Genomic DNA, 12,836 nt, shown 5'->3' on the forward strand with positions numbered 1-12,836 from the left:
ATTAGATGTTTCTGCTCACTTGGTTGAGCATTTCATTAAAGTGCTATAAAAACACCAATTCTTTTTTTTTTTTTTTTATCATTTTACCATTTGCTGGTTTTAACATACAGTTGTTCAAAAGTTTAGGTTCGGTAAGATAAAAAAAAAAAAAAAGATGCCTCACTCAAGGACAGTAATATTATGAAATATTTTTACAATTTGAAAAATTGTTCCTTTTTTTGTTAAAATGTAATATTCCAGTCTTCAGTGTCACATGATCATATGATATTCTAATAGATTGGAAAATAAAATGTCTATAATTATTTAATAATTATTTTAATTCATAGCTAATAAATGATGATTGGCGAAACTAACATTTTGTCTAAAAAGATAATGGATAAAACAAAACTAAAAATCTGTCATTTTAAATGCTGCATGTTAATTTAGGAACCTGATGTGAAGCAGGAAAATGGATATTCATTGAGATTTCTATTAAAGATTTACTTTAAATGAGCGTTACTTGAATATGCAATATCAACCAATATTGATCAACTAAAAAAATCGTTAATATAAATGATATGGTACTTTTACATAATGCAAAAAACAATTTTTTTTGAAGAAACATGCTGGTGGAAAATTACTTGAAATGGGCGTTTATGATGCAATATCTGTCTTTTGTCATTTTTGTGTGTAATTGAGCTTGTATCGAACCCATGACGTTCGTTTAAGCTTCCCGCCATACTATTTCTCCGTGATAGTTTTCTTCATAGTTTAAATCAGTCTGTTGTCATTGTTTGTTATCTTATTCTCTCCCATCTCTAATATCAGCTCAGCATTTGGCATTTGTATGAATGAACACTTTTGACTTACTGTGTCTCACTGTCTTTGCAGAGATGAAATCCTCCTTGTGTCTCCCTCTGTGCTCCAGTACACATGGACCATGTTCATGCCCAGTTCATGAACACCCTGTCCCAGCATCCTCTCCTCACCTCATTGGATCTCTCGTCATGTCTCTCGTGCCTCTCCTTCCACTCCTTCTCTCACCTGTTTTTTCATATGGTTGTCTTCCGTTTGTCTAAAATCAAGTCGTTCAGCTTCAAGATACTGAAAGCTGAACACAGTCCTTTCATACCATCAGATGAACACATGTACCAAACCAAAAACACTTGGAGATCAGTATTGTTTAGTATAACTGGCTGTGACAGACCGTTTCTTATACGAGCCATAGATAAGCACACCTTGTTTTGGTTTTAGCCATTAAAAGCTGAATTTTTAGCTATCATGGAGGACATTCCTCTGGTATAACTGACCAGTTGTGCAGTTCTACTATTGGTTATTGACAATAGCTTGCCCTGGCCTTTAAAGACCGTTACAGTGAAGTAAAAAAACTAACAAACACATACAACCAGTAAACAGAACAATCAACTATGCATAGGTACAAAGACTTTTGCTGCTAATTAGCTCATGCAAAAATAAATACAATTACCAAACTGCCAGTTTATTCTGCTTACAACAGTTAACCAACAGCAATGTTAGACAAATGTGATTTATTTTTAAATAGAACAGTGCTAAGCTTGAAGTGGTTGTGTTCATGTCAAAGGGAACACATTGACTAGGGAAAATTGTAATGGGATTTAAAATTGTGCCTTAATACTCTGATGTTTTGAGTGAACATTTGTAGATAATCGGTTTAATATTTTGTTTATTGAATTGATGGTAAGGGTTTAGATTATTTTTAAGAGTAATTATGGACTTTTGTTTATGCACGTATGTACAGATAATGTTACATTCCCGGCAATGGACTTTTGTTAAAAATAATATTTCACTGTTCTTGTCAGAACCGTGTGTGTATTTGTAAGATGTTGTGTCGACCTGCCTGTCAACACTTTCATCTGTCTTTCAAGATATCTCCATATTGAAAAAAAGCTTCCTATTGTATTTTTATTGTTCTGTTAGTTTTTTTTAACCTGATTTTCTTTTATATTTTATTGTTCAGCCCTACAGAATGGTCATTTCCATGCAATATCAGATCTTGTTTGTGAATATGTATTGAAAAAATAAAGATTTCAATGTTAGTGTATTTGTTATATTATGTTTGCCTTATTGAGGATGACTTAATGTCGAGTAGTTATAATTAGTTATATATATATATATATATATATATATATATATATATGTATTTAAACTAAAAGAGAAATGTTGCCTTTGGAACTAGCTAAAATAGTTTTTTTGTTTTGTTTTCATTTTGTGTTTATTTGTTTCATTTAAGTCATGAAAATATATGGTTCAAGTTCATAATAACCCTGCAGCAAGTTGATGGTAAAAATGATTAAATGGTGATTTGTTTTTAAAATATTAACCTAAATTATCAAATTTTCTACCATCATCTACTACCCATACTGTGTTTTATTATGTGCTTAAAACTAATCTTGCATTTAAAAGTAATGTAGATTTATTTGTAGAGGTTTTCAATTTTTAGATATTTGAACACATTCAAGTGGATTTTGAGAGCTACTGTTACTGTTAGTTTTGACATTGATCAATAACCAGTGGCCCTGTTTGATTTCAGTTTCCTCCATTCATCACACATCAAGTGCTCCTCTTCCCTCAGAGTTCCCATTGTCAGATTTCTGTTCTGAGGGTTTTGTGCCCTCTAGTTTGACATTTGCTCATCTTTAGTCGGAGGGGTTTTTGTCAGTACACCCAGAAGTAAAAAGATCCCGAGCTCAGTTTGACGACTCTTGTTACACCGCTTGTTCTCTCTCAACGTATCAGAGTAAATGCAGTAATTTTACAGACATACTAAAGAATACTATACTTCAATACACCTCCGATATTCAGATAAGCTCATGTTAAAGGCTCCATTTGCAGCCCTGATAAGTTTATTCAAAAGCGCGTTTTTTGGCTGGTCATGTGATCTAAACCTGCATTCATGAGGCGAAATAAAACAGCTTTTATTAGGCTGCTGATGTAACTGGAGTCCTCATCTCATGAGTGTACACGACTTAAAATGCAGTTTTCAGAAAGAGCCAACTATTCACATTATTGATGTGTAACATATTTGTAATAAAGAAGAAATTATGCGTGAGTCTTTCTGCGCACTCGTGAGTTATTTGGATTTGTCGTTCAATCACTGCCCCCAAGCGGCCTTCAAGTGAAGTGCGCCTCACAATCACATTGACGGACCGCGAGATAAAGTGGTGTCTCGTGTGTTGTTGTGTGGTAAATAGATAGCTGGTACTCTGTTGTGTGGTAAATAGATAGCTGGTACTCACTGCTGCTCAGAGAGGACCTCGCTCATGGAGTGGTGACGCACTTTCGGTGAGTTCAGAGCTATGCTTGTGATATTTATAGTAGACTATCCGCTATATTGCGTTTGAAGCATAGTGTGATTTCTGTAATAATGTCATTACACCAGGATAATGAGGTTTGCAAAATGTCTAGACTGGAATCAACATCTAAATGAATTAATCATTGCATTTTGGTGTGTTTTATTTTGTCAAAACTTTGATTATGATCCTTTTAATGCTTTTAAATACAATACTGTTATGTGTCCATTCCTATATACAGATGTTTGTAGTATATAAATGTATTTTTAGTCAATTTATAATACATTTTATCCACTTGCATGAAAATGTATGCATGCATTTATCTGTCAGTCAGCAATCTGTTCTGATTTTGCTTGAAATGACACATAAATCATTTGAGTGGGCAGGCATTTGACCAGCTGATAAATTATAGATCCCCACTTAGGTGAAACTTAATATCTCCCTTCTTGTTACTCTCTTTGCTTTCGTTGACGACCCCAACGCACAGTTTCCCAGCATGCAGCAGGAGCTTTGGCTGAGGGCTCTTCTTGATACCTGCATGTGCAATGAGATCGGCCGCTGCACCAGCACTCCTGACTAGACCGTCCGAACAAGAGCTCAAAAATGCCTTATCCAACAGCATCGCAGGAGACAACCATGTCTCCAGCTCCAGCAGACCAGCAGCAACACAGGCCAGAACAAAGACGTCCACAGACACTTTTAATTGTAGTTCTTTGCATCATGATGGCAATAATCGAGGTGTGTTGTCCAGGTGTTTTTCACAGACCATGACATGAAAAGTGTGTCTTGTAGAATCTTGCAGAAATAACTTTTGTGTCTAAGAAAATGCAGATAAATGTGATCTTACCGAGGGCTCCTGGGACCTGAACAACCCGGTGAAAGCCTCGAGGAGCCATCAGGAGCTTCACAAGGAGCTGTTACTGGCCCACAAAAAGTAAGATCACCACAAAATGCTCCAAATCAGATACTGTCATGGAGACTTTAATAAATCGCTGACCTTTTTTTAAGTGGGTTGTTGAAATATTGATGATGCCTCGTTCTCTCTCTCTGGTCTTTTGTGTCAGGCAGTCATGTGTGGACACACAGGCTGCAATCGGACACCCTCTGGTATTATCAGCAGCCTGCGCTCAGGCCACACTGTGGCAGACACTGTAATGATAGGCCTGCTGGCACTACCGCCATGAGACTACTGAAAAACAGTTTGCCTGGTACTGCAGAGAAATATGGGCTCAAAAATTACAGTCAAATCTCATGATGTCAATGGAGCCCCTTAGTCCCCTGGTGATGGGTTAAAAAACTTTTAAAAATAAACACAATGTTGAAAATAATATTAGGTGGAAGGAAAAAGTATATTTAATGCTTTTGTGGGCAAACACAAAGTTTCTTAGGGGAATGCAAAAGCATTGAAATTAAATTTATTCCCCCTAGAAAATATTTAATTTGTTCCCCCACAAAACTTTGCGTTGCCCCATGAAACGTCATGTTCCCTCGCAAAACTTTTGCTTTCTGTTGCAATCTTTTGCATTCACCCTAATCTTCTCGTTCCCAAGCATTATGATGCAGAATTTTTGTTTCCCTTAGAAACTTCATGGTCCTTCGCACAGTGTTTGCATTCCGATGCAAAACTTTTGTGCTCACCCTAGAAACTTCACATTCTCAAAATGTAAAAGTTTTGCATTTCCCTAAAAAAACTTCACATTTCATTGCAAAACTTTTGCATTTTGTAAAAAAAAAAAAAAGCTTTTACATTCCCCTGAGAAACTTAAAATTCCCTCTCAAAAGTTTTGTGATGGAAATAATACAACGTAGGAGGAAAAAAAATATTTTAATGTTTTTGTGAGTTTCTCTGGGGAACACAAAAGTTTTTCGACACTCCATACCTTGTCAAAATACATTCATAATACATAATACAAAAACACAAGAAAAATGATTTTAGCTTTTCCTCAATTTTAATTCATTGTAATTTTTAGATTATTGGATAAAAGTGTTTGCTAAACTCAATAATGCAAATCTAAATTTCACCTAGATACATTATCTCCAGTTGTTGTGCTGTATATTTGAAATAATTTTTTTTTCCCCAAGTAGGTTCAGTATTCCTGTCAATCTTTCAATCTGATTTTAGGGATAGTGATTGGTCCATGGATGTTTGATAGGAATGTGGTTCCTGGACCAAAAACTAAAAAAAAAAGCATAAGATTTTCTCCTTCAGGATGTTGTTGAAATGAACTAAAACAAACTATTAAAAAAAAAATTTTTTCATTAAAAACCTAAACTTAAAAATAAAATAAAATGAAAACTGAAATAAAAAGCTAATTCAATACTATTATAGTATATAAAAAACTGGTAAAATGTAACTTTTATGTGTTGTTTGTGCTTGGGCTCTTTGGGCGGGACAGAGGGCTGGTGGGGTGCTGTAAGCCTGAGCTTCAGATGGTTCTGGAGAAGAGGAAGAGAGAGCAGACCCAGAGAGAGGAGGGAGAGCAGAGCAGGAGTCCTCTGGAGCAGGTTATGCTGGAACGCCAGCACAAACATCAGGAGATCATGGTCAGCAGCCTCCTCAAGTGTGTGTGTGTGTGTGTGCATGTTTATGTGGTTTATGAGGACACAAATTTGTATAATGACATGGGTATGACAGAGGTATTACAATATGAAGGTGGTTTATGAGGACACTATGTCCCCGTAATTCAAAAGGCTTAAAAAACATACTAAATGGTGTTTTTTTGAAAATCTAAAAATGCACAAAGTCTCTTGTGAGGGCTAAGTTTAGGTGTAGGGTTGGTGTAGGGCAATAGCACACACAGTTTGTTCAGTTTAAAAACCATTACGCCTATGGAGAGTCCCCATAAACCACAAAAACCAACATGTGTGTATGTGTGTGTCTGTGTGTGTGTCTGTGTGTGTGTGTGTGTGTGTGTGTGTCTGTGTGTGTGTGTGTGTGTGTGTGTGTCTGTGTCTGTGTGTGTGTGCCTGTGTGTGTGTGTGTGTCTGTGTGCTGAAAACTAACCAAACAAATGCCGTGATTGAACCAGAAGGAAAACATCAATAATTGTGAAATGTGTAGTATTGATTTTTTTTTCACATTGCTATTGTATGTTCCTTAATTCTTGGCCATGTTACCTCTAGTTCCCAGCATAGTTACTACTTTTAATTTTTTACTGTTATCATAATAAATTAATACGAATGATCTCTGCTTTCACCATCTTTAATGTCATTTTGCTACCACATGTTTAGTAACAGTAACTGTAGCAAATGACATGTTGGTGGACATTTTAGTTACCACGGTCAAATTGAAGGTTTTCATCAGTTATCTAAGTGTTTTGTGATTTGTCTTGTTGCTTCTCAGAAGGAGAAGGAGGAGGAGCAGAAGCTACATGAGGAGGTTCAGCTCTTGGAGTTTGTCCGAGTGAGACAGAACCTGAGGAAAGTCCATACAGCTCTACAGAAGAACCTTCACTCCTGAATCTGACTAAAAACTAGCTTCATTTGCAAACACAGTAAACGGGGTTTCAGTATATTCATTATTTTCTTATTAACCTTTTTCACAGTCTGTTACATTTCACTACTTTACATTGTGTTCTGCAATAATGTTGAAAAACACACCCATGGTAATCTTAAAATACAAATATTATAATAACTACAATTACTCATAGGCCTTGTACTGTAAAATTATACAAAATCTGCTGAAATCATTCTGTCATTTTGTTTAACTTTTTTTGTTGAGAGTGGAGGAGAAATTAAATTATTAGTAGTAGTAAAAATAATAACAGGGTAAAGAGCTACTGTGGTGAATTTTTGTAATAGGTGTTAAAGTATTTCTAATGTCTCTCCTATTGTAAAAAATATATAATAATCAAACCAGATTGAACTGTTTATTGAATTAAATAAACATGGTTTTGATTGATAAAATTTGCCTTTTTTTAAAACAAAACTTTACACACAAATCCAAGAATTGCATACAAAATACAAAATGCCTCACATTTCTTGCAAAATGAAGCACTGCATTCAAAATATCACGCAAACATTTGCAAACACCTTTGCCATAATATTAATTTCTCTTAATTTTTGTGCAAAACGTGATTTATGAAATTGAAACCTGAGTCAAAGGCCTAGAATGAATGTATGGTTTTGCAGATTTGGTGTGTGCTTCTGGTGTTTGAGTGTCAGCTTTCAGAAATTGTGAACAAGTAAAGATTTTGTTTGTATGCAGCAGAAAAAAAAACTAATATCAGTCAATCTGCATTTACAATAAAGCAGTTCCATTGTGAAAAGGCGCTCTGTTTGCGCAGTTATCATACAGTTGCAGTATTTGCGAAATCAAAGCGTGCTGCGCAATTGTAACGCTTACATGAGCCCACTGAACACGCCCTCGCCGGTTCTCCTGCGCTGTGATTGGACGAGCAGGGGCAGGAGCTGGCGAATGATCTTAGGAAAGCAGATTAAACAGGAGCAGCTGTCTGGATGGAGGTCATATGATGCGCCGTTTTTCACTGTCTCTGCAAAAATTGAGGAAGAGTCGATTTAAAGACGCTTTTCTCTACACTGTCACTAAAAAAGAAGATCGTTTTAAAAACAGTTAAGTATATAAGGGGGGGATTTCTTCTGGAAAAGCAGGTAAGTGTACATAAAGTGTTTTGCAAGCAGGGAAATGCTAAGCAAGATTTGTTTTTCTTGTAAAGTTTTGTTGTTCCACGGGCACACAGTATGTAGAGAGTTTTTACAATAATGTCACCGTCACCTAGCACAGATTTAGCAAACCAGTTCCGCAAATGAACTTCTTGTAGAGAGTCAGCAAACACTTGGAGTTGCCTTCACCTCTAAAAGCTTTTAGTTCGTTCAAGCAGATCATGTTGATGAAGCAGTAAGCAAAAGCTTGTTTAATAAATGACCTGAACGGCTGACAGTGGTTGCTATTTCCAAAAAAGTTTAGTTTTAATACTGTCACGGTTATATTAGTGTTAATACTGTTTATTCTCTAACCCTGAATGGTTAACAAACATAAATGCTGAAGCATTGAAATAGTCCTCAACACTGAACCCTGAGGGACACCCATCATCCAAACAGTAGTCAAAACTTTATAAAAGCATATCAAAAAACATCACACTGCTTCAGGTTCATAAATGCTTATTTAGGGGAACTTAACAAGACTTAAACTGAATTCATCTTTGCATTGCTGAGTTATTGATTATGCAAACATGTTAGGTGTGTTACACAGCTGACAGAAGAGATATAAAGTTAACATATGGACAAACACTGATTCACTGACACAGATCAAGGGTCAGTTTTTAACATCACTTGAACACTACTGCAATACCCTCATATTCAAACTTTGTTATGTCCTACTATAAAACAGCCATCATGAATGACCCTAAACCGTCAATTTAATTTTAAGGAACAATGACTGCAGCATTGCTGGAACAGTATCGAGAGAGAATCCGGACTGAACTGGACAGAGTCGTGGATTTCTGGCTAAAATATTCCCATGACAAGGAACACGGGTGAAATGATTCACATTTTATTACATGGATTTAGCAGAATTTCCTTATAGGCCTAATTCTTTAAATATCTAACTTTATTCTGTAACCCTGAATGGTTAACAAACATAAATGCTGAAGCATTGAAATTGTCCTCAACACTGAACCCTGAGGGACACCCATCATTCAAACAGTAGTCAAGACTTTATAAATATTTTGAAAAGAGCAATTATTTAATGCATATGTACTTTGCCAAGTTATAAGTGTTAAATTTAATTTAATAATTTATTGATTTAACGTGGATTAAATATAATGCCCCTGTTAAATGTTTCATTTTATTGACTTAAGTGGTTTTTTTAACTGCCTTGGAAAAGATGGGAAGGTCTATGATGAGCTGAAATATGTGTGGTTACAAGGGAGACAGGTTAGAGATTTTTTTCTTCATTTTAGTGTTCTTTCTATTCATATAATAATCATTAGCTGATGATTGTTTTAATTTATTTTTTTCAATTTTTCAATAAAAGCTGTTAAATTGAGTGTCTGATGTCTGACATATCCACTAGGTCTGGATGTACAGCAGGCTGTATCGTACAATGGAAAGATTTCACAGACCTGAGATTCTTGAAGCTGCTAAATCAGGTTTGGGATTCAGTTTCTCAGTTGCTTTCTTCCATCCATTCATTTGAGTAATGACTGCTGAAAATTCAGCTTTATCACAGGAATAAATTATAGTTAAAAATAGAAAACTTATTTTAAATTGTAATAATATTTCACAATATTATTGTTTTTACTGTATTTCTGACCAAATAAATGCAGCCTTGGTGAGAGAGCAAGAGATAAATTTATATGCAGAAGCTGGATCTGCAGAAATTACAAAAACAAAATGTTTATAAAAATGGCTTTTTTATTTTTTTATTTAGTACTGTCCCAAAAAAAGCTAATACATGAAACACGTTGACATATGGCCTAGAGTAATTCAGAAGTCAAAATAGTTGACCCTGTTCAAAAGTTAAAGTGTATCTCGACTTTCAGGTGCTGCATTTCTGCAAAAGTTTGCTCGAGTTCAGGCCTCCAGCGGCCCGGGGAAATGTGCCTTCTCCTTGACGAGAGATGGGCGAACAGTGAAGGTTCAAAGGACGATATTCAGCGAGTGTTTTTATGTGATGGCCATGGATGAACTGTCCAGGATTACACAAGACAAAGAGATGGAGGTAAAACTATTAGTCAGTATCTCAGCTAGAACTTAAAATGGATTAAATAATAATGAAATAATGCATACAGAACATGCTCTATACTTTTTTTAATTAAAAACTGAGCAGCTTTCAGTGACTTATTTTTTAACTGTATTTGTTTTTTTTATAATTTAAATGTTTTCTCACCTCTGCTTTAAATGTTAAAATAATTTTATATATCTCATAGTTGATGTCAGGTTTTGTTTTGTCCATGTTCTCCACAGGCAGATGCTGAGAGCATGATGGATCAGTTGATATTCTGGGTTCAGACTGATTCATCAGATCTTGGTCGTCCTCAACTTCCTGGTGATCCCCCAATCAACAGCATGGCAGTTCCCATGATGCTCCTGTGCCTGGTAGATCAGCTGACAGAGGGTAGAACTGATGTTGCAGAAAAGTACAAAGACCTGAGCGGATGGTGTGTGGAACGGATACAGCAGCATATACAGGTGAGCCAACATTAAAAAAACTTCAGTGCTGTGACACTAAGCCTAAAATGTGTCTATAATGTATCACATAAAAAAGAAAATACCAAATGATACATTATACTAAATTCTTTCATCTCAGAGAGATGGAAAAGCCATTTTGGAAAATGTCACATTGAATGGAAAGGAACTTCCTGGCTGTCAAGGGCGGTTGCAGAACCCTGGTAAAAGATCATTTCAAAAACAGGATCAATGACTTCTTGATTACAACATGAATGAAGCCTCCTCATGAATTCTCTAATCAGTTTGTTCCCTTGTTTATCTGCATCTCATAAAGAGTCTTGGAGTAAATCCAACTTCACTGTTACTTTCCATATAAATTCAGCATCCGTTATTATCAGTGGCATCTCTCTCTAGGTCACGCTCTGGAGGCTGGCTGGTTCCTGCTGCAGTACGCACTGAAAAAAGGAGACGTGCAGCTGCAGAAGACAGCAGTGGATAAGTTCATGGAGATCCCCTTCCACACCGGATGGGACAAACAACATGGTGGCCTTTTCTACTTCCTGGATGTAGACGGCCATTGTCCAACTCAGGTCAGATTATATCCATGATTCAATGTCAAATTTGATGTAGATGAGTACAGGCCACCAGTTGGAGAACAGGCTACCAGCTAAGTTTTTGGTGCGAGTTCCACACCATAGACACTAATCAGACCCCATCTGTAGCTTTTTGGCTGATTGAGCATGTGTTCAGAGAAAAATCACTCTGATTGGCTGATCAGCTTAGTAAACCAGTGCACAAGAAGAAAAAACAAAAGTGCTGAAAGTGTGCAAACAATGAGGTCAGCAGGGCTCTTCCCATTTTACACCATCATCTTACCCAAGCTTTCCAATATGTCAATAATTTCACGACATGGTTGACCGGGATGGACAAAGTGATCCAACATGATTTATATTCAAAATTGTAAACAGTCGCTGCTTTGTTGAACAATGAATACATACTGCTGCCCCCTGCTGGTATGGAGAGTTATTTCCTCTCAGACCACATTAAGTGGAAATGCACCCGCTGACTTATTTTGGTTTTCAGCCAAAACTTTTTTTTGTGGTTCTGCTCTTGCACTTTGTGACATGTTTTAATGTATGTCTTCCAGTTAGAGTGGAATATGAAGTTGTGGTGGCCTCACTGTGAAGCTCTGATTGCTTACCTGATGGCCTACAGTCACAGCAAAGAGCCTGTGCTACTAGACCGGTTTAAGCAGATCTATGACTACACCTTCACACATGTAAGAGACGTTTCATTTGGGGTAAGGCTCTTTCAGTATAATGACAAGAAGTTCAGATCCATCATGTTCTTTGTTCTTTTCTCAAGTTTTCTGATGAGGAACATGGCGAGTGGTTTGGATATCTGAGTAGTCAGGGAGAGGTTGTGCTGGATTTCAAAGGTGGACCCTTCAAAGGTGAGTAGCTATGGCCAAAATGCTTTTAACCACTGTCAAACGTGGTCCGCGCTCATCTTCTGTGGATTTTTGTTGTGATTATTCATATCCAAAATTAATATACCTTTTTTGAGCAGCGGAGTATCCTTCAGACCCAATTAATTATAAGCTACACTACCATTCAAAAGTTAGGGGTCAAAGATTTTAGTAATATTGTGAATATGATAACGTATTAAATTGTTTTCTAATATATTTGAATAGTTTAAAATTTTCTCCAACATTTGTCCAGGCTTCTTCCATGTTCCTCGGTGTCTTTACATGTGTGAGAAGCTTCTGGACGGTCTTCTTGAAAAGCAGGATTCTTGAACTTGACATTTTGCACTCCATCACTCAGATATGACTGGACGTGTAACTGATCAGTTTGCATAAAAATGCAATTATAAAATTAATCATACAGTTTTAACTATTCTAATTGGGTCTTACAGTATTACGGTTACATTTATATTATGGGTTCACATATTATACATTTTTAAGCCATTCAGCCAACATTTAAATGAAAAAGGGACCAGAGTTTTGTTAAGATTTAAGTATTTCTAGCCATGACCAGTACTGTGTTTGCTAGCTGATTGTCTTGGAAAGGTTTTCTTGATTTTTATTCAGCCATGTGAGTTTATAAACCTGTTCTTAAACCTTAAACCACTCCTCTGATGATCACTGTGCTGCTCTTATGAGTGCCTCTTTTGGTCCATCTTTTACATTTCTTTTATATAATTATGCATTAGTGTATAAAACCGATGCATACATTCCAAATGTGCTGAATAAATGTTGACATGTCTACTGAAGTTATCCTTGTTTTGGCTTCCCTTACTATGATACTTTTGTCCTTTAGCTGATACTTTTGTAAATCTCACTATGTGACGGCTCCTAGTGTCATGCTCACTGCTAACAGAGGATCTCTGAAACTA

At 36.3% G+C, this 12,836-nt stretch overlaps 3 protein-coding genes across 7 annotated transcripts in view; all 3 read left to right on the top strand.

Moving 5' to 3' along the window:
* LOC306849370 (protein bicaudal D homolog 2-like) overlaps window positions 1-2,065 on the top strand; it is a 28,582-nt gene extending 26,517 nt beyond the window's left edge. Inside the window, exon 10 of the mRNA XM_079384331.1 lies at window positions 871-2,065. Within this exon, the coding sequence (XP_079240457.1) occupies window positions 871-876 (6 nt within the window). The 3' untranslated portion in view covers window positions 877-2,065. The remainder of the gene's footprint in view (window positions 1-870) is intronic.
* Window positions 2,066-3,147: 1,082 nt separating this feature from the next.
* On the top strand, window positions 3,148-7,210 carry LOC306849345 (protein FAM107B-like). Of its 2 annotated transcripts, none has more exons than XM_079384296.1 (5): window positions 3,148-3,300; window positions 3,796-4,046; window positions 4,131-4,242; window positions 5,705-5,852; window positions 6,652-7,210. In XM_079384296.1, the coding sequence occupies exons 2-5, from the start codon at window positions 3,854-3,856 to the stop codon at window positions 6,766-6,768; spliced, it is 570 nt and encodes a 189-aa protein (XP_079240422.1). In that variant the 5' UTR covers window positions 3,148-3,300; window positions 3,796-3,853; the 3' UTR covers window positions 6,769-7,210. The 2 variants fall into 2 exon arrangements, with proteins under 2 accessions (XP_079240422.1, XP_079240423.1); XM_079384297.1 differs by having other exon boundaries at window positions 4,140-4,242.
* A 503-nt stretch (window positions 7,211-7,713) lies between these two features.
* LOC306849217 (N-acylglucosamine 2-epimerase-like) lies at window positions 7,714-12,716 on the top strand. 4 transcript variants are annotated; one of them, XM_079384100.1, is made up of 11 exons: window positions 7,714-7,880; window positions 8,698-8,803; window positions 9,154-9,203; window positions 9,343-9,418; window positions 9,812-9,990; window positions 10,236-10,460; window positions 10,579-10,660; window positions 10,854-11,029; window positions 11,587-11,718; window positions 11,805-11,892; window positions 12,161-12,716. In XM_079384100.1, exons 2-11 carry the CDS (start codon window positions 8,788-8,790, stop codon window positions 12,235-12,237), a joined length of 1,101 nt encoding a protein of 366 aa, XP_079240226.1. In that variant the 5' UTR covers window positions 7,714-7,880; window positions 8,698-8,787; the 3' UTR covers window positions 12,238-12,716. The 4 variants fall into 4 exon arrangements, with proteins under 4 accessions (XP_079240226.1, XP_079240223.1, XP_079240224.1 ...); XM_079384097.1 differs by having other exon boundaries at window positions 7,748-7,880; window positions 9,128-9,203; XM_079384098.1 differs by having other exon boundaries at window positions 7,803-7,919; window positions 9,128-9,203.
* Window positions 12,717-12,836: the final 120 nt, after the last annotated feature.

This window comes from Barbus barbus (genome assembly GCF_936440315.1).
Source record: "Barbus barbus genome assembly, chromosome: 29".
NCBI lineage: Eukaryota > Metazoa > Chordata > Actinopteri > Cypriniformes > Cyprinidae > Barbus > Barbus barbus.

Bases quoted from the DNA above. Each gene is read 5' to 3' on its own strand.
- LOC306849345 (XM_079384296.1), top strand. From the start codon at position 3,854: ATGAGATCGGCCGCTGCACCAGCACTCCTGACTAGACCGTCCGAACAA. The intron at 4,047-4,130 runs GTGTGTTGTCCA...TTTGTGTCTAAG, and splicing joins TCATGATGGCAATAATCGAG to AAAATGCAGATAAATGTGAT. The intron at 5,853-6,651 runs GTCAGCAGCCTC...GTTGCTTCTCAG, and splicing joins ACAAACATCAGGAGATCATG to AAGGAGAAGGAGGAGGAGCA.
- LOC306849217 (XM_079384097.1), top strand. From the start codon at position 7,778: ATGATGCGCCGTTTTTCACTGTCTCTGCAAAAATTGAGGAAGAGTCGA. The intron at 9,204-9,342 runs GTTAGAGATTTT...CATATCCACTAG, and splicing joins TGTGGTTACAAGGGAGACAG to GTCTGGATGTACAGCAGGCT. The intron at 10,661-10,853 runs GTAAAAGATCAT...ATCTCTCTCTAG, and splicing joins AGGGCGGTTGCAGAACCCTG to GTCACGCTCTGGAGGCTGGC.